The 21,203-nt window shown below is 45.3% G+C and overlaps 1 protein-coding gene across 1 annotated transcript in view; it reads left to right on the top strand.

The window, feature by feature from the left end:
* TM6SF1 (transmembrane 6 superfamily member 1) overlaps positions 1-13,740 on the top strand; it is a 112,424-nt gene extending 98,684 nt beyond the window's left edge. Inside the window, exon 10 of the mRNA XM_082254027.1 lies at positions 13,481-13,740. Within this exon, the coding sequence (XP_082110153.1) occupies positions 13,481-13,672 (192 nt within the window). The 3' untranslated portion in view covers positions 13,673-13,740. The remainder of the gene's footprint in view (positions 1-13,480) is intronic.
* The last annotated feature ends 7,463 nt before the right edge of the window (positions 13,741-21,203 follow it).

Below are 21,203 nucleotides of genomic sequence, written 5' to 3'. Positions count from 1 at the left end.
CAATTGGCTCCAATTTGACATGCGGTTTGACAAGTCAAATCGCATGTCAAATCAGACCATTGTGAACGTGGGCCCAAGCTCACCATGTTTCTCATGTGAGGACAGGTTCACATATATGTTGCCGTGGGTTCCAGCCTGGGGTCCAGTGCATTTCTGTTCACCGGTTCAGGTGCAATTAAGTTTGAATTTTAGCCTGAATTCGCACCTAAACTGAACCCAAAAACGCACAGGACCCTTTTGGAATTTGCACTGCGTCTGACCCGGACCTCTGTGAACCGGCTCCATTGAGAGCCAGTCACATTTGCATGTCATGTGAATTGGATGCAGTGAAATTCGCATTCAATTCGCACATATTTGAACCCATAAAATATTGATTTTTCAAAGAACTGCACTTTTAGTCAGCCCCTGGTTTTTCTTATGTCTTCGATACTACTACAGCAAGATTTCCTGCTATAATTTCTAACTCTCTTTCTGTCTACTTTGTAGTTTTGGGTGTCCTAGCAAACTACAGGTGAATCTGCTAAAATTTCATCAAAAAGTTTAATTTATTTCAGTAATTCAATTCAAAAAGTGAAACTCATATATTTTATATAGATTCATTACACACAGAGTGATATATTTCAAGCATTTCTTTCTTTAAATTTGGATGATTATGGTTATGGTTTACAGCTAGTTAAAACCCAAAATTCAGTATCTCAGAAAATTTGAATATTACATAAAATCAATAAAAAAGGAATTTTAATACAGAAATGTTGGTTTACTGAAAGGTATATCTATGTACAGTATAGTATGCATTCAATTCTTGGTCGGGGCTCCTTTTGCATGAATTACTGCATCAATGCGGCCTGGCATGGAGGTGATAAGCCTGTGGCATTGCTGAGGTGTTATGGAAGCCCAGGTTGCTTTGACAGCAGACTTCAGCTCATCTGCATTGTTAGGTCTCTAGTGTCTCTTATCTTCCTCTTGACAATACCCCACAGATTCTCTCTTCTAGGTGAGTTTGCTGGCCAATTAATAACAAGATCATTAAACCAGGGATTGGTACTTTTGGCAGTGTGGGCAGGTGCCAAGTCCTGCTCCAATGAAATCAGCATCTCCATAAAGCTGGTATGCAGAGGGAAGCATGAAGTGCTCTAGTATTTCTTGGTAGAGGGCTGTGCTGACTTTGGACTTGATAAAACACAGTGGACCAACTCCAGCAGATGACATGGCTCCCCAAATCATCACGGACTGTGGAAACTTCACACTAAACCTCATGCAACTTGGATTCTGTGCCTCCCCACTCTTCCTCCAGACTCTGGAACCTTGATTTCCAAATGAAATGCAACATTTTCCACAGTCTGTGATGATTCAGCCCCACCTGATCTGTGCCAATAGACACAAACTGGACGGCTCGGGAACGAGCACGCATGGATGCCCCCATGGAAAGTCACTCACCGAAGATAAGGGGCCTGGAGTCCCGGAGATGACCACAGAAAAGGAGGATCGTGCTGCTCTATGCAAACCCATTACACAGAGCAAGTAAGTATACCATGTTTGTTATTTTAGTTTTTTTTTTTTCAAAAGCGAAGATTTAATATACCTTTAAAGACCCCAACATTATGCTTGAATGTAAAGGCATTCTGACAAACAAAGCTTCAGCATTTCCAGGTAGAGTAAAAGCTTATCTGTGTCCAGGACATCATAGTAATAGGTTAACAGAAATGTGTGGGAGGGAACAGGCAAGCTTCAATACTACCAGGAGTCAGAGCCTTGCTTGTCTGAAGGCCTGGCATTTGAGCTGTGAGGCTGGTACACATGGGCTGTTCATGCTGGTTCAACAGAACCAAACAACATTTAGCCAGTGTGTACAGCAGCCTGTCCAACAGAAGTCAACATATGTTGAATGAGAATGCTGGAAAACTAGCATCAGATCAGTGCTCACAGTCAATGGCTGTGAGCGCTGATCCGTGTGTTCTGGCAGGGAACATGATAGCTCAGTGGTAGAGATTGTGGCACTAACATTGCTTAGTACAGCGACCTCTAAGTTTTTTGTGTCATTCAGTCTGCTGGGTTGAAGGAGAAAGAACTTCCCATGTGTCTCTAGCTTAACAATGGGGACTTGGGGGCAGCTTAAAGGAATTATAAAGTCAGAAGTATTATCTTAATGCTCTTGTTTCAGGCTACCCTGGATGACATCATTAACGGTATCACGTGGGGGAAGAGTACCTTCCTGCCACAGTCATGGAAAGGGAAGAAGCCTCGTTGAAGACGGGGCGCTTCTTCACAGCCCATAGAAAATTATTTTGTGCTCCTGGGACAGAGAATAAGGGAAATAGATCTTCTAAATCTTCCCCAGGAGGTTCCAAGTAACCTTGGTTGGGTTAGCCTAGAGCTAGCTCACCTGGACCAGCAGACAAGACTCCTTCAGCATGAAGGTCTGCCTTCACCCATTATTGGGGTGGGGGGACATCTTCACTGATTTCCAGCTCTGTGGACTTCTTTGGTGAGAGTCAAGGAGATCCGCAAAATGTTTCTTTTGGGGGTACCCAGAAAGGGGGACAAAGCTTGTCCTTTTCAGGTTTTTTAGGTAGTGAGTCTCCTTTAATTCCTGCAAAGGTTCAGGTGATGTATGAACTACCTAAGGCCCCCCCCTATCCCTGTCCAGGGAAATAATTTAACTAGATCTGATTCTATTTCTGACCAGGGTGGTTCTTCCTCTGCACAAACTTCAGGGACCAAAGGCAGTGATTCACCGGCTTCTGTCACACAGATAGTTATCTCTCCCATTTTGCATACAGGTTCTGAGTCTGATGGTATCTACCTTTAAGACAGTTCTGTTTGTACAGTCTTACAAGCAGCTCCTTTAGATGGTTGGGCTCCACAGGAGAACACCGAAGTTTGTGACAAGGTCATAGGGTCCTCTGACAGATGCCACAGATGACCAAGGTCCACGGTAAGGCCAGTATCATCCTCGTGTAAGGCTTGTTCCGCAGTTCGTGCGAGGAATAAAGAGCAAGGATCTTCCAATCATCTTGGTGGCTGTAAACGTCTCTTGGGGGCTTCCGCTCAGAGAAGACAAGTTGTCCCAAGGGCTAATCTACCATCCTGCTTTACAGTCACTAGTTTTAATGGGTTAGCTATTGAAAGCCAGGTATTGAGCGTTATAGCTCTGTCTGGATCAGTGATCTCTACTATGGTGAAGGTGATGAAGTCATCTTCCAGCAAGATATACCATCATACATGGTAAGCGCACATTTCTTGGTGTGAGTCAATTAGCGCTTATAGAAACATAGAATGTGTCGGCAGATAAGAACCATTTGGCCCATCTAGTCTGCCCAATATATCTGAATCCTATGAATAGTCCCTGGCCCTATCTTATATGAAGGATAGCCTTATGCCTATCCCATGCATGCTTAAACTCCTTCACTGTATTTGCAGCTACCACTTCTGCAGGAAGGTTATTCCATGCATCCACTACTCTCTCAGTAAAGTAATACTTCCTCATATTACTTTTAAACCTTTGCCCCTCTAATTTAAAACTGTGTCCTCTTGTGGTAGTTTTTCTTCTTTTAAATATGCTCTCCTCCTTTACCGAGTTGATTCCCTTTATGTATTTAAAAGTTTCTATCATATCCCCTCTGTCTCTTCTTTCTTCCAAGCTATACATGTTAAGGTCCTTTAACCTTTCCTGGTAAGTTTTTTCCTGCAATCCATGTACTAGTTTAGTAGCTCTTCTCTGAACTCTCTCTAGAGTATCTATATCCTTCTGGAGATATGGCCTCCAGTACTGCGCACAATACTCCAAGTGAGGTCTCACCAGTGTTCTGTACAGCGGCATAAGCACTTCTCTCTTTCTACTGCTTATACCTCTCCCTATACATCCAAGCATTCTGCTGGCATTTCGTGCTGCTCTATTACATTGTCTTCCCACCTTTAAGTCTTCTGAAATAATTACTCCTAAATCCCTTTCCTGTAATGTTCCGGTACCTTTGGTACCCTAAATTACACTTTCCACAAGTGTATGCGCCCTACCATTTACTTTTGGAAAGGTGCGCATACACCTTTAAGACTGGAGCTGTCATCACTCAGCGCCGGACTAGATGGCTATTTAAGGCGTCGGTTCTCACTCACATGTGTTCGTTCAAACACCCTTACTTGGATGCTAACCTTGCTTGAAGCTTCCATGCTTGCAAGCTTACTTCGCTGACGGAACCTCGCTGCGCTGATCCCTTTATCCCGCTACTGGATCATCCGCCTCTCCTGAACCACCCTTCGGCTGTATCGCTAATAGTGATAAGTACCCCGCAGGGGAATTCTCTATAAACTTATACTAAGCTTACACTATCTAGCTCTGCATAGTAAAGACTGTTTATTACATCTGCATAAACTAGATTGCTAGCTCTTGAGACTACTGCTACTTTTCTGCACTGGGTTGATCTCTTTTGTATGTCCACCTGCTATTCTATCATCTGCTATCATACAACATTGCTAAACCTTCCTGCATCCATCTGCTACTGTCTCACCTTCAAGTGTCTATCACCTATCACCTCCACTCAACCTATCCCTCAACCTTCATCATTGTGTTACCACATACATAAAGTCATTCTAGGAACCAGCTTGCTAACTGTGTGTATTTACTGGCTGAAATAAGACCTTCCACACATGATGAGTCATTGAGGTTGGGAATGGTATCTCAGCATATCTCTTACATGACTACTGACGTGGATCTATTTCTGCAGCTGAAAATCCACACCATATAAGAAACGCAGGAGCGTTACATTTCCTCAGATACTGAGGTCAGAACTGTGTCAAATATTCTATATTCTGCCCTTGGGTTTTTACGTCCCAGGTGCATTATCTTGCACTTATCCACATTAAATTTCAGTTGCCAGAGTTCTGATCATTCTTCTAGTTTTCCTAAATCCTTTTCCATTTGGCGTTTCCCTCCAGGAACATCAACCCTGTTACATATCTTTGTGTCATCAGCAAAAAGACAAACCTTACCATTGAGGCCTTTTGCAATATCACTTATGAAGATATTAAACAAAATTGGTCCCAGTACAGATCCCTGAGGTACCCCACTGGTAACATGACCTTGTTCTGAATGTTCTCCATTGACTACAACCCTCTGTTGTCTGTCACTCAGCCACTGCCTAATCCACTCAACAATATGGGAGTGTCACGGAACCATGAACCAAACGTACAACAACAGATAAGTGAAAATAAGAAGGCTTTATTGAAAATCAAGCTGTAAAGCAAAAGTCCAAACAGATGGCGAAACCGAAGCAGAGTCCTTGTGAAGCCAGAGGTCAGGAACCAGGAGGGTAGTCAGACGAAGCCGGGATCAGGAACCAGCAGGGTAGTCAGACGAAGCCAGGATCGGGAACCAGCAGGGTAGTCAGACGAAGCCAGGATCAGGAACCAGCAGGGTAGTCAGACGAAGCCAGGATCAGGAACCAGAAGCAGCAGCAGTCTTAGAAGCATGTGAACACAGGAGGACCAAGCAAGGAACTGAAGCCACAGACCTCCTATATATATGAGCTAGGCATCCAGCTCCTCCCAGTGGGAAGGAGGAGCCGCAGGGTGGGAGGCTACAAGAAACCCAGAAACCAAGATGGCCGCCAGCACATGTCAAACGAAGGAGAACAGCAAGAAGGTAAGACCATGATAGTACCTCCCCCTCAAGGGCCCCTCCTCCGCGGAGTAAAGAACGGTTTCTGAGGGAAGCGTGCGTGGAAGGCTCGGAGCAAGGCAGGAGCATGGACATCTGCGGAGGGAACCCAGGAACGCTCCTCTGGACCATAACCACGCCAATGAACCAAAAACTGCACCCGACCGCGGACCAGGCGTGAGTCCAGGATATTGCTCACCTCATACTCCTCACGATTGCCCACCTGGACCGGACGAGGCCGAGGAAGTGAAACGATTACACACCAGTGGCTTCAACAGGGAGACATGAAACACGTTGGAGATCCGCATGCCAGGAGGAAGCGCAAGGGCATAGGCTACCGGGTTTACCCTGCGAAGCACTCGGAAGGGACCAACAAAGCGAGGCGCCAGCTTGGGAGTGGGCACTCGAAGGTTGAGGTTGCGGGTGGACAACCATACACGGTCTCCGTCCTGGTAGGAAGGAGCAGGCGCTCGTCTGCGATCAGCCTGGAGTCTCTGGCGCTGCGCAGAGACCTCAAGGGACTTCTGGATCTGAACCCAAGAAGCACGTAGGACGGAAAGATGATCCTCCACAGCCGGAATATCCTGGGGAGAGAATACCTCCGGTAACACGGCAGGTTGGAACCCATAATTGGCCATGAAGGGAGACGTCCCAGAGGAAGAGTTCACCGCCGTGTTCCTGGCAAACTCAGCCCAAGGCAGGAGGTCAACCCAATTGTCTTGGTGATCGGAGACATAGCAACGAAGGAATTGCTCCAAGGCCTGATTGGATCGTTCTGCGGCCCCATTAGACTGAGGGTGGTAGGCCGAGGAGAAGGAGAGATGAATCCCCAACTGGGAGCAAAAGGCGCGCCAGAACCTGGACACAAACTGACTCCCCCGATCCGACACAATCTCCTTGGGCAAACCGTGCAACCGGAAGACCTCCCTGGCAAAAATCGTGGCCAACTCCTGTGCAGAGGGTAACTTCTTGAGAGGAACACAGTGGCACATTTTGGAAAACCGATCCACAATCATGAGAATGACCGTATGGCCTCGGGATGCAGGGAGGTCCACAATGAAATCCATCCCCAGGTGTGACCATGGGCGCTCCCCGGTGGCTATGGGTTGCAGAAGGCCCAACGGAAGGTGCCGAGGGGACTTACTCTGGGCACAAACGGAGCATGCCGCTACATATGCGGCGATGTCGGAACGTAGGGAAGGCCACCAGAACAGACGTGAAACAGCCCAGGACAGCTGATTCTTTCCAGGATGCCCCGCGGTCTTGGAGTTATGGTAGGTTCGCAGCAACCGAGTGCGCAACTCCTCAGGCACAAAACATCTGCCGTTGGGTCTCCCAGAGGGAGCACCAGATTGAGCCGCCAAAATCTGCTCACCCAGGGGAGAGGTCAGGCTGGTGCGAATGGCGGCCAGGATCTGATTCGGAGGTATGACCGAAGTCGGAATTGACTCCTCCCTGGACAGATCGGAGTACTGCCGTGATAAGGCATCCGCCCTGATGTTCTTGGAACCGGGTAGGTAGGAGACCACGTAATTAAAACGTGACAAGAACAGAGCCCATCTGGCCTGACGTGGTGTCAATCTCTTGGCCTCAGAAAGGTAGGTCAGATTCTTGTGGTCCGTCAGGATGAGGACCGGAACCACCGAACCCTCGAGCAAGTGCCTCCATTCTTTAAGGGCCTGCACGATGGCCAATAACTCCCTGTCACCAATCTGATAGTTGCATTCCGCGGAAGACCGTTTCCGGGAGTAAAACCCACAAGGAAGCAGAGGACCCTCTGGTGTTCTACGCTGAGACAGAAGGGCGCCTACTCCCGTCTCAGACGCGTCCACCTCGAGGACAAAGGGCAACTCAGGGTTGGGATGCGACAGAATCGGAGCCGACACAAAGGCGGACTTTAGAGCCTCAAAAGCTCGGATGGCCTCGAGCGGCCAGACCTGGGAATTACTGCCCTTCCTGGTCAGATCCGTGAGAGGCTTGGCTAGCATGGAAAAGTCCCTGATGAACTTCCGATAATAATTGGCGAAGCCCAAAAAGCGCTGCAGGGAGCGAAGACCACTGGGCTGGGGCCACTGTAAGACAGCCGAAACCTTCTCAGGATCCATGGAGAACCCCTCAGCGGAAATGATGTAACCTAAGAAGGTTACCTGGGATCGGTGAAATTCACATTTCTCAAGCTTACCGTACAGCTTGTTCTCTCGTAACCGTTGCAACACTCGTCTGACATCCAGAATGTGGGTCTCCATGGATTCAGAATATACCAAGATGTCATCCAAATAGACCACCACACACTGCTGCAACAGGTCACGGAAAACATCGTTGATGAATTCCTGAAAGACTGCGGGCGCATTGCACAACCCAAAGGGCATAACCAAGGATTCATAATGACCGGTCCTGGTGTTAAACGCGGTCTTCCACTCATCGCCCGCCTTGATCCTTACGAGGTTATATGCCGCCCTCAGGTCGAGTTTGGTAAAGACCGTGACCCCTTTAAGGCGATCGAACAGCTCGGAAATCAAGGGTATTGGGTAAGCGTTCTTGATCGTGATGCGATTGAGACCCCTGTAATCGATGCAAGGCCTCAACTCACCGACCTTCTTTTTCACAAAGAAAAATCCAGCCCCTGCCGGGGACGAGGATTTGCGAATGTGTCCGCGTGAAAGCGCCTCCTTCACGTACTCCTCCATGGCCTCATTCTCCGCTACCGACAGTGGATAGACTGCCACGAGGAGGAACGGCACCAGGTTGTAACTCGATGGCACAATCGTATGGGCGGTGCGGAGGTAGGGCAACCGCGCGCACCTTATCGAATACATCCCGGTACTCCTCGTATTCAGGAGGCAACAGAGAGTCAGAGGAAGTACACAGCAACTTGACAGGCCCATGGATGCAACTAGCCCCACACTGCGGTGACCACGAGAGGATCTCGGCCGATCTCCAATCGAAAGTCGGATTATGCTTCTGGAGCCAGGGGTACCCCAAGACCACCGAGTAGTGTGGAGACGAAATAACCTGGAAGCAGACCGACTCTCTGTGAACGGCACCAATGGCTATCCCCACTGGAAGGGTCTCATGAGTCACGTGTGGCGGCAGAAGGGGTCTGCCGTCTATCGCCTCAAGAGCCAGTGGAGAACCTCGAGCCTGCAGAGGAATGGAATTGGCGGCAGCGAACACACTATCAATGAACAAACCACCAGCACCAGAGTCCACCAACGCCTGGGTCGTCACCGAGCCCCCGACCCAGGAGAGGACAACAGTGATCAGTGGTTTGTCAACACGGGAAACCGGGGACGAGGAGACTCCACCCAAGATCTGCCCCCGACAGGATCTCAGGTGCGAGCGTTTCCCGGACGGTTCAGACATGCCAACCGAAAATGCCCACCGAGACCACAGTACATGCATCGGCCCTCGCGTCTCCGGAGTACCCTCTCCCCCTCGGACAGGCGAGCAAACCCCAGCTGCATGGGTTCACCCCCAGCCAAGTCATCCCCAGGAGGCGTGGGAGGAGAGGGAGGCACGGGTGGGACAGCAAAGGTAGGCGCCAATCTGTTAGGAGGCCTCCGCAGACTCTCCTTAAAGGAAGGTCTCTCCCTGAGTCTGGTGTCAATCAAAATCAGGAAAGAAATAAGAGACTCGAGCTCCACTGGTAGGTCCTTAGCTGCAACCTCATCCTTCAAGGCATCCGAGAGACCATGAGAGAAAGCAGCGACCAGAGCCTCATTATTCGAGACCACCTCTGCTGCCAGGGTACGAAACTCAATGGCGTATTCAGCTACGGATCGTGAACCCTGCCTGATGGACATAAGGAGCTTCGCAGCAGAGGCAGCACGAGCCGGCACATCGAATACCCTCCGAAGAGAAGCAACAAAACCGGAAAACTCGGCAACCACCGGATTGTTGTTCTCCCATAAAGGGCTGGCCCAGGCCAAGGCCTTGTCCGAGAGCAGCGAAATTAAGAAGCCCACCTTTGATCTCTCAGTAGGAAAGGCATGTGGCAGCAACTCGAAATAAATGCCCACCTGGTTAAGGAAACCTCGGCACTGAGTTGGCTCTCCCCCAAAGCGCTGTGGAAGGGGGGCAGAACCGGTCATACCCCGAAACACCGCAGGCGCAACAACAGGTGTCGGGGTAGACTCTGGCGCAACAACCGGAGCGGCAGTAGGAGCGGACCCAGGAGCGACAACTGACCCATCGGCAACGGGAGCGAAATGAGCCGTGCGTTCAAGCAGGGTTTGCAACGCCACGGCGAACTGACCCAACAGGTAATCCTGCTGATCAAGTCTGGCAACCAGCGTGAGTAGCGAGGATGGCCCTGTACCGTCAGAATTCATGGCTTGGTCCTAATGTCACGGAACCATGAACCAAACGTACAACAACAGATAAGTGAAAATAAGAAGGCTTTATTGAAAATCAAGCTGTAAAGCAAAAGTCCAAACAGATGGCGAAACCGAAGCAGAGTCCTTGCGAAGCCAGAGGTCAGGAACCAGGAGGGTAGTCAGACGAAGCCGGGATCAGGAACCAGCAGGGTAGTCAGACGAAGCCAGGATCGGGAACCAGCAGGGTAGTCAGACGAAGCCAGGATCAGGAACCAGCAGGGTAGTCAGACGAAGCCAGGATCAGGAACCAGAAGCAGCAGCAGTCTTAGAAGCATGTGAACACAGGAGGACCAAGCAAGGAACTGAAGCCACAGACCTCCTATATATATGAGCTAGGCATCCAGCTCCTCCCAGTGGGAAGGAGGAGCCGCAGGGTGGGAGGCTACAAGAAACCCAGAAACCAAGATGGCCGCCAGCACATGTCAAACGAAGGAGAACAGCAAGAAGGTAAGACCATGACAGGGAGTCCATGCTCAATGACTGCAGTTTATTGATAAGTCTTCTATGTGGGACAGTGTCAAAAGCCTTACTAAAATCTAGATATGCAATGTCTACTGCACCTCCACCGTCTATTATTTTAGTCACCCAGTCAAAAAAATCTATAAGATTTGTTTGACGTGATCTCCCTGAAGTAAACCCATGTTGTTTTTCATCTTGCAATCCATGGGATTTAAGATGTTCCACAATCCTATCCTTTAATAGGGTTTCCATTAATTTGCCTACTATTGATGTCAGACTCACTGGTCTATAGTTGCTCGATTCCTCCCTACTACCTTTCTTGTGAATGGGCACGACATTTGCCAATTTCCAATCTTCCGGGACGACTCCTGTTACTAATGATTGGTTAAATAAATCTGTTAATGGTTTTGCCAGCTCACCACTAAGCTCTTTTAATAATTTTGGGTGTATCTCATCAGGACCCTGTGACTTATTTGTCTTCACTTTAGACAGCAATCTTAGAACGTCTTCCTCTGTAAAGACACATGCATCAAACGATTCATTAGTCATCCTTTCAAGTGGAGGTCCTTCTCCTTTTTCTTCTGTAAAAACTGAACAGAAGTATTCATTAAGGCAGTCGGCTAGCCCTTTATTCTCTTCTACATACCTTCCGTCCTTTGTTTTTAATTTAGTTATTCCTTGTTTTAATTTCCTTTTTTCATTTATATATCTGAAGAATGTCTTATCCCCCTTTTTCATAGACTGAGCTAGTTTTTCTTCTGCCTGCGCTTTAGAAGTTCTTATAACTTATCCTTGATCCTTTTCTGTGGCTCAGATCTTAACCTTTCTTCAACGGGGCATTGATCAGAAGTTGGCCTTGAGCACCATCAAGGGCCAGGTGTCTGCCCTGGCAATCTTCTATCAGCAACCCCTAGCCACGCACTCTTTAGTTCGTACCTTTATTCAGGGGGTTTGACATGTAGCTCCACCTGTACGGTCTCTTTTTCCGCCATGGGATTTAAATTTAGTACTTTTGGTTTTCCAGAAACCTCTATTTGAGAATATTCAGGAGTTTCTCTTGCCTACATTATTCCAGAAGGTGACATTCTTGGTGGCTTTTACCTTGGCCCGCAGGGTATCGGAATTGGCGGCATTATCCTGTCGCAGTCCCTATTTAGTGTTCCATAGGGATAAAGTGGTTCTTTGTCCCTGTCCATCATTCCTGCCCAAAGTTGTCTCTGACTTCCATTTAAATGAGGACAGTGTGTTGCCTTCCTTGTGTCCCAAGCTGGCTCATCCCAACAAATTTGCCTTGCATACCTTGGATGTGGTTCATGCGATTTGGGTGTATCTGGCAGCTACTGAGTCCTTTCGGCGGTCAGACTCGCTTTTTGTGGTTACGGACGGACCAAGAAAAGAGCTGGCTGCTTCTTCTCTAGACGGATCAGACAGACGGGGACTCTGGCCTATTCCATTAAAGGTTAGGTTCCACCTTTCCCTGTCACGGCGCATTCTACTCGGGCGCTGAGTGCTTCTTGGGCCTTCCGTCATCAGGCTACAATATCGCAAGTTTGCAAGGTGGCCACTTGGTCGTCCGTGCATACCTTTACAAAATTTTATAAGGTAAATACTTTGGCATCTGTGGATGTTTCTTTTGGCTGCAAAGTTTTGAAGGCTGCTGTTTAAGAGGGGCTGTTCCCTCTTGAGGGGTGTTTTCTCTTTAAACTTTTATTTTTCAGACATGGTTCCTGTGACCCGGTTAGGGCTCCTTTGTCCTGGTTAAGGGCTCCTATGTTTAGCCTTTTCCCCACCCCTCATTTTCCCTTTGGCACTGCTTTTGGACGTCCCACTAGTTATGATTTATGGAGCGCTGTGTCCGTCGATGAACGAAAGAGAAAATGGGATTTTTGTACCTACTGTAAAAAACATTTAATTGACAGACACAGCGCCCAACCCTCTGTGGAGTTCTGATACTTCTAATACTGCTTGCTACTAAACTGATTACCTAGAGCAGAGGAGGGGGTTATACCAGCTGAGGAAGGCCCATGGGCGTAGTAGCCATGTGTTTTTTTGCTCTGCCTACTCCTACTCCTGGAGGAGGCAATATAACCCACTAGTTATGATTTATGGAGCGCTGTTTCTGTTGATGAACGCAGAGAAATGGATTTTACGATAAGTACCAAAATCCCATTATTTTTAAAAAGTCCTGAATGTTGCATTTATATTGCACTTAGAATTCCAAACAAAGCACTTAGAAGTGACTGGAAAAATATGCAAATTACATGAAAAAAGAATCTTTATGGTTTACACACATTTAAAACATATTTAGAAACATGATAAAATGCATGAACATGCACTATCAATGCAGAAACGCTCCATGAGGTTTATGATCTTTTTCAAATCTAAATGCACAAACCTGACCCAAGAAATAGGTTTTAGCCCCGGTTCACGCTTATGTGATGCAGGAAGGCTGCGAATTCGCAGCCTGTTCCCGCATCGCAAACGCACCCCTGGCAGTTCACACTGCCATATGCGATACGCTGGGGGTGTCAATGTATTCTTAACGACACCCCCAGTTTGATCGCATATCGCAGTGCGATCTTGCAGGTCGCACAGGATCGGATCGCACAAGTGTAAACTGCTGTGCGATCCGATCCTGATGCGGCGGCAAAAAAGGGTCCTGTGCGTCTTTGCTGCGGGTGCGTTGCGAATTTAGCCATACAAAGTGTATGGCTAAACTCGCACCGCACAGCCGATCGCATGTAATGAAGGAGCAGTGCGCTCCGACATTACATGCGATCGCCGCAGCCGCATCAGTGTGAACCTGCACTTAACTGTATAGAAACTGCTGAAAACAATATGTATAATCTTCCACTATAGCACATAGTAATCCTCTTAGATACGCAGTTAAAAAAAATATTTTTTTCAGCACCATATACATTAGTACATTGATTATAGTTTCTATGTCTTATGTGAATAAAAAGGTGATAAATCATTTTCTCTTGCTGTACAGGCCCAGTTCACCCACATCGGTGCTTCTCTTCATGCTCGGACTCCTTACATCCACAGAGTTCCTGATGATGCCAGGCTTTTATTTTTTTTCACAAATATACTATTTGCATCTGTCCCACAGCTACTGGCTCATCGGTGTATCAGTGAACCAGAATTTTTTGTGAAAGTAAAAACAGGGGTCAAATCTGAATAGAATTAGGCTCCATGTGGAACTCTCCTTCCAGCAAGATGTGCTTCACTGTATATTTTGCCATTTTGAAAAACTAAGGGGCATCCCTTGACTTGACTGTTTTGAAAGCCTCTACTTCATGATGGATGAAGTAGGTAGAAATATACTTTACTTACCGGAAATTTGAACAAATGCCTTAAAGGAGGTCTATGGTCACAGCATACACTTTTATTTTTTAACATCATCATTGTAATAACAATATAAATAGATATATTTGACAATCTAATATAAACTTACTTGAAAAATCTTCTGTCATGATGTGAGTTCTGCCTGTCTGCATTCCTGGATTCCATGCTTTGCAGCTTTCCTGCTGTTTATGTTCAATATCTAAGGACTACATATCCCATGGTACCTTGCTGCCTTCAAGCAGTGATTCCAGTACTGGCTCCGCATCCTGAAACCCCTCCTCTTAGCACCTCTGTAGTTCAGAAGGCAGCTTCTGAATTCCATGACACAGCAGTACCTACTTACAGGGCATAGTGAATACGTGTCACAGAATTGAAAGAAGTAAATGTTTGGGGAGCTTCACATGGTTTACAAACTTTAAGATCGTTCATATTCGAGATAGGCTATAAATAATTGAAATATAATGTGGAAATGAATAGGTGATTTTAAATTTTGACCATAGATATACGACCCCAATTCCAAAAAAGTTGGGCCACTGTATAAAATCTACATAAAAACAGAATGCAATGACTTGCAAACTTTATAAACCTATATTTAATTCACAATAGAAAAAATATCAAATGCGTAAACTAAGAAAATGTACCATTTTAAGAAAAAAAAAGTCATTTCGAAATTGATGGCAGCAACACGTCTCAAAAAAGTTGGGACAAGACAACAAAAAGCTTCCAAAGTAAGTTGTACTAACAAGGAAAAGCTGGAAGAAAATTTTGCAACTAATAAGGTTAATTGGAAAGAGGTCACTAACATGATTGGGCATAAAAAGAGCATCTTAGAGAGTCTGAGTGACTCAGATGTAAAGATGGGGAGAGGTTTCTCCTTACTCCTCCAATACCTGGAGCTCCATCAAGACCGTTACTCCTTTGGTTGCTCAATTGCAGGGACAGTGACATAATCTTTGCGACCGCTAGGAATAACCCAGATCTCAAACATGACAATGTCAAGATCTCCATCTTTCCTGACTACTCTCTTGAAGTACAACGATGATGCTCTTTTATGGACGTCCGCAAACGGCTTAGAGATAAGGGTCTCAAACACAGCCTTTTATTCCCCAGCAAGCTGCGGGTAGTGGATGGGTCCTCCACTAGGTTCTTCGACACCGTGGAAGACGCCTCCTCGTGGCTAGATTCCAGATGATCGATCAATGGTGGAAACCCGCAATACTACTCCAGTGTTCTACCTACAGGATGATCTTTTCCTATCAGATCGACCTACTATCCTTCTTGGAAATTACTGATATATCTTTTTTTTCAGACTCTCCTACTGTCATGCTCCTTAACCACTTCTGTACTGGAAGAATTTGCCCCCTTAATGACCAGGCCATTTTTTGTGATTCGGCCCTACATTACTTTAACTGACAATTGCGCGGTCGTACGACGCTGTACCTAAATAAAATTTCGATTTTTTTTCCCACAAATAGAGCTTTCTTTTGGTGATATTTGATCATCTGTGGGATTTTTATTTTTTGCGCTATAAGCAAAAAGAGCGACAATTCATAAAAAAAAATCTATTTTTTTCATCCTTTTAGGCCAATTTGTATTCTGCTACATATTTTTGGTAAAAAAAAATCCCAATTTAGTTACAAACTAGGGGAAAGATTTGTCATTTTTATTTTTTATTTACTAGTAATGGCGGCGATCTGCGATTTTTAGTGGGACTGCGACATTGCGGTTGACAGATCGGCACATAATTGACATTTGTTACAACTTTGGGGGGACCAGTGACATTGCTACAGTAATCAGTGCTATACATATGCACTGTTACTGTAATAATGACACTTGCAGGGAAGGGGTTAACTCAGAAGTGATCAAAAGGTTAAGTGTGAGACTAGGAGAGTGTTTTCTAACTGTATGTAGAGGAACTTATGAAATTATCATAGAGACCTGTGATCCTATATAAAAGGATCACAGGCGCTCTGTGATCATTTCAGAGAGAACAATGGTCTGCTGTGTTTACAAAAGCAGACCGTACCTCTCTCTCAGCGGGGAGCGATTGCGGGTGCTTGGAGGCAATCAGTGCCGCCGGTCTCGTGGATCGGCATCCCCGCTGCCTAGTGGGGGCGGGCGCCCGCTCGCCTCGAGGAGCGTTTCTGTGAACTGCTGTACAGGTATGGCGAATCGTGCAGCTGCCGGCAATCGGTTAATAAGGGTTGTGCCACCTTTCGTTTCTGGTCTGGCTATGGCACCTTTCGATCTGAGCTATGCACCTTTCGATCTGAGCTTTTGGCCAGTTCCAAGTTTACTGTAAGTCGTTGACTTATTTTACTAGTTCTATTGCCAGTCTGCCATATCTAAAACTTTTTTTAACCTTCTGAGTGTTTGAACATTTTCGGGCCTTGTTGGCCCTTTTTTTTTGGACTCCCTATATGGCTGTTAGTTTTGCTGGACTGTAGTTCAGTTAAGGGTCAAAGCCTCTGCCCCTCTGGCCTTGATTTTGTTATTTTTTGTTGTCTAGAGGTGCTTTGGCAGGCTAGTCTTTTTAGAGATAATTGTTTTTTAGTTTTGCAGTGTTTTACAGTACATATGCTCTTTGATCTGTTTTTCATGGTGTGTTGATCTTTTGCTGCCCACTGGGTTCCTACTCCCCAATCATGCTTCACATATACTTTTTCTGCAAGAAACACATCGTATGGGAAGCAAAATCCTGGCACTTAAAAAACCCTTGGTTCAAAAAGCATTTAATGCTACATTTTCCAACTATTCTAGAGGTGTTTCTGTGCCAATAAATAAATTGCTTCCTTGCGTAGTTAATGCAATCCATACTGACCCCTTGGGTAAGTTTTGTTATAGTGTTTTTTTAGCTTGAGGGGCAAAAAATACATCATTGTGAATGTTTATGTCCCCCCTCACTTTTCTGATACTGTGCTTTACACAATATTGGACAAAATATCCGCCTATTACCTGGCTAGACTCTTGATTATGGAAGACTCAATCGTCATTCTATCCCCTGTGTGGAACAACCCCCCCCCCCCCCGGCCCTCCCCTGGAGACCTTGAGGTCTGGGATCAGGCTGCTGATTTGCCAGAGATTTGGAGGTGGAAAAACTCCTCCTCTAGGGTTTACACATGCTTCTCAAAAGACAGCATCTCGTATTGCTCTGGCGTTTGCTAACCACTTGTTGGCGGATGTTCAAAAGGCAGTGTATCTCCCTAGTAGGTTGTCTGATCACTCTCCACTGACACTAACAATATGATCTTCTTCCAATTGTCACTCATCCTTATGGAGGCAGGGTCCTCACTGGATCTCTCATCCCAAAATGGAGAAATACCAGGTGATGTCAAACATTTCAGGTCGCGAACAAGGTGTCCACTTTTCCGGGATCAGCTTGAGATGCCTTTAGGGCCTATATTAAGGGACAATACATCTCCCTTATATCTGCTATACGCACTGAACAGGCCTCGGACCTCATGGATCTTTAGTGGGAGGTCGACGAACGGACCTAGCAGTATTCTACAACACACCTCAGAAGACTTTGAAAGGTTGCTGTTTTCTAAGAGAGACCTGCAATTACACATGGCTGAGGTCGCAAGGTTAGATTTACATAGTAGCAGGCAACTTTTTTTTTGTACAGGAGGGCAAAAGATGCAGATTTTTGGCCGTGCTTTCTCAACACAATATATTCTATATCCCCTCACTTCTATATTCAAAATCCGTGCATCTGATAGGTCTATGGTCTCCTCTCCTGAGAGGATACTGCAAGAATTTACCAACTTCTATTGTCAGTCGTATGCCTCTTCCCTGCTCCCTGATATTGAACCATCACGCCTTGCAGGTTTTCTAAACCTACTTGAACTAGGCAGGTTGCCAGATAGTGAGTGGGAGTCCCTAATGCGACCCATTACGGTGGAGGATGTTCTCTCATCCATTACTTTTCAAATGGGAAGGCCTCTGGTCCAGATAGTGCCCCCATAGACTTTTACAAGATGTTCAGGGCACTCCTAGCCCCTAGATAAGTCTCTATGTACACGTAGTGCCCTGAGCAGAACTCATTGCCTCCCTCCTTGCAAGCTGCCTACATAAGCTTAATTCATAAGAGCCCAAAAGACCCTGCTTTTTGCTCCTCATATGGACTCATTGCTCTCCTCAATTGTGATCTTAAGATTTTACCTAAATTACTCAACTCTAGGCTTAGCTGGGTTACTTGTTCTCTGATTGTCAAAGACAAAAACAAAAAGTTGGGAGTTTATTCGAGGCACTGCCCAATTATGGCTAAATGCCTCCATCCCTGGTCATGCAAAAAAAGGGGGAAAGGGAATAAAAATGATAATAAGGGTACATAGGGCAATCAGCTTGGTAAGTAGGGTAATATAATAAAATCGTAACATGATATTAATGTGGTACAAACAACCAATTGCCAAGCATATATCCTATATATCCATATATCAGCTACTCCTGATGACGTCATTGTGACGAAACGCGTCGAGAGCATAACCACGTCATTTCCGCTTGTTGGTCTGGAACGCACATCCGGCGGCTGGAGCGCACGGCGTTCCAGACACACGCCACCACAGGAGGAAGTTGCGGCTCCTATGACAGATCTGTATGTTGATTTACTACCAATGAGAGTACTTGGTGTTTTTATATAATAAATGAATTTCTTATTAGCAATACTTCACTATATGAAGCATTCTTCCTTCACACATGTCCTGGGATTATCTTTATTACCCTTGGAATATTGATGCCTGTTGCTGATTATGGAGAGGAGGACCATAGCTAAGGTGACCAGGGTGCGGAAGCCCTGCTACATGGGAGCGATCCCCAATATCGAAAAGCTGTTCACCCCTGTAGGGGTACTTAACTCTGGTAAGCGCGGGTCATATTGAGAGGGGAGCACAGGATTCCTCACCCGCACATCCACTCCGAATCACCTCAAGAGAGCACCTTATATTAATTTTTTGTGGACTTTGCACATATATATATATATATATTTTATATATAATTTTTGTATCCCGCACCTATCAGCTGTTTATGGTTTTTACTAATCTTCATTTTCTATATATTTTTAAAATTTTTAGCTTTTAGTAATTATTGATTTTACACTTTTTTATTTTTATTTTCCATACTGAGTCACCACTCTTTCACTAGTGTCACTTTATATATATTTTTCGGGTATTTTCTACCATTATCTGTGGCTATTTGTTGCCACTGTTTATACCTGTCACTTCAGCAACATTATGCTTCAGCATTATGCACTTTATGTATCTTGATCCAATGACACTGATTTTTCACTTTAATCTCCTTTATTATTCTAAATAATTGTATTATTTGACCTTTGTCAGTATAATTCTTCACCATCACCTAGCACCTTGAAACCACTTTGATATTTATTACTAGTACAATTCATCCTATATATATTTATTTACTCATCACCTGTCACCTTATTACACAAACTGCACATGATATATATATATATATATTTCTTTGTGTATATGTGATATATAAAATCAAGGGGGGGAATCCTGCACTTAATGATAAATGAGTTCGATATGACAAATAAAACGTAAAACAATGACATAAGCAAAATAGCAGCTAGAACACTGGATTCATAGAAATCCCATTCAAAATATGTTTCAGGTAGTGCAGCGCTAGGAACATCAAAATAAATTGTGCTTAAAAGATTAACAGTGCAATATGATAAAAAGAGTGCATAAAATCATGAGTCCATTGCATCAAAAAAAAATCATTCAGCATGTAGGGGTGGTAGAAAGTCCAATTAAGAATGAAAATCTCAAGATGCGAAGAGCAGAGATGGAAAGACACCCGTGTGTTTAGACAAGGTGGCAGCTTACCGCAACACGTGGGCCTCCAAATTAATGGATGGGCCACTTAAAGCATGAGATGTAAACCCTTATGGGATGGACTTTCTCCTGAGATGTAAGCTTGAGATGTAAGCATGAGATGTAAACCCTTATGGGATGGACTTTCTCCTGAGATGTAAGCTTGAGATGTAAGCATGAGATGTAAACCCTTATGGGATGGACTTTCTCCTCTGCTTCGACAGACCAGGGTTGATTCCAAATGCATCTACACCTCGCTCAGTCACAAATCCAGATATGACTCCAGTATGTGTGGCAATATACAAGGGATAGAGGAAATCATAGCGTAATCCCGTATGGTAAAATAATCAGCTTTATTAAAGTTCTACTTACATGATAGTAGACAAACACATGCAGATAAATGTAAAAAGCGGCGTCCCGCTATGGTGAACACAAAGCCGGCGTCCTAGGGGCGTGACAATCGCGATGTCCGGAACCTCCCTACCGGTTTCGTCAGGGTGACGTCGTCAGGGGCGTGGTTACTGGGCATCGCGGTGACGCCTAACATATACCCCGTTTACTCCTCACATCGGGAACATCGTCCAATCAAGGACGAGAAAGGGCGGAAGTGACGCATCCGCTATCTGGCCATTGAGGGCGGAAGTCGCTATAATACAGGTACAATTAAAGAGAAGCCAAAGGCCCGAAATAAAAACTACTCAGCCATCTCCGATTATGCTATTAATGTATAAAACTTAAGCCACTTTAACAATATTGTAAAGTAGCAGCACAGGAATATAAAAAACCGGGCTATATAAACAAAATAGCTATCAGTACTATAAAACGCCATCTTGTGGCCAAAAGATATATTGGCAATTTATTATTATTTATATTATTGAATTAAATCTATTTCTCACATTGTCAATAACTGGGTACTAAAGCCCTTTGTTTCCTTTTACTCTGATTATAACATCCTGTCCTATTATACTTTTAGACCTCTGCAGGTTGCTCACGCCTTCACTGCTCAATTTCCACACCGTCCCCTACAGCTAGAATATTTGGACCTGGAAGCTTTAAGAACTGATTCTTTCACAAAACCAGTTCCTTATGCGCCTTCTTATGATGGTACTTCCAAATTTGTCCTTTCATATCTGAACATTATCCAGAAAGCCCCTGTCTCCTCTGGGCCAAAGCTCATTTAAAATGGTCTGTTGCAAAGTTAAAAACTGTTCTGTGGGCAGATTAATTAATGGGTGCTGCTTCCTTTAGACTAAAGAGAGAGGGGATCTTCTGGCTTGTTATCAGTACTAAGATAAGAAGTCTGCATTTCTGGTGGTAGAGGGGAGTATTAGTACATATGGAATGGGCAGCTTGCACATCTGGAAAGGTATCACCAGTGCTGAAAGATATATCCAGGTTTTAGAGCAGCATATGCTCCTATCCAGATGTCTTTTTCAGGGAAGGCCTTGCATATTTCAGCAAGACAATGCTAAACTGCGTACTGCATCTGTGACAACAGCATGGCTTCATAGTAAAATAATCCAGGTGCTAGATTGG

This window comes from Pelophylax lessonae (genome assembly GCF_965119305.1).
Source record: "Pelophylax lessonae genome assembly, chromosome: 4".
Lineage (NCBI taxonomy): Eukaryota > Metazoa > Chordata > Amphibia > Anura > Ranidae > Pelophylax > Pelophylax lessonae.
The sequence above is the reverse complement of the archived record's forward strand: the minus strand, read 5'-3'. Positions and strand labels throughout refer to the sequence as shown.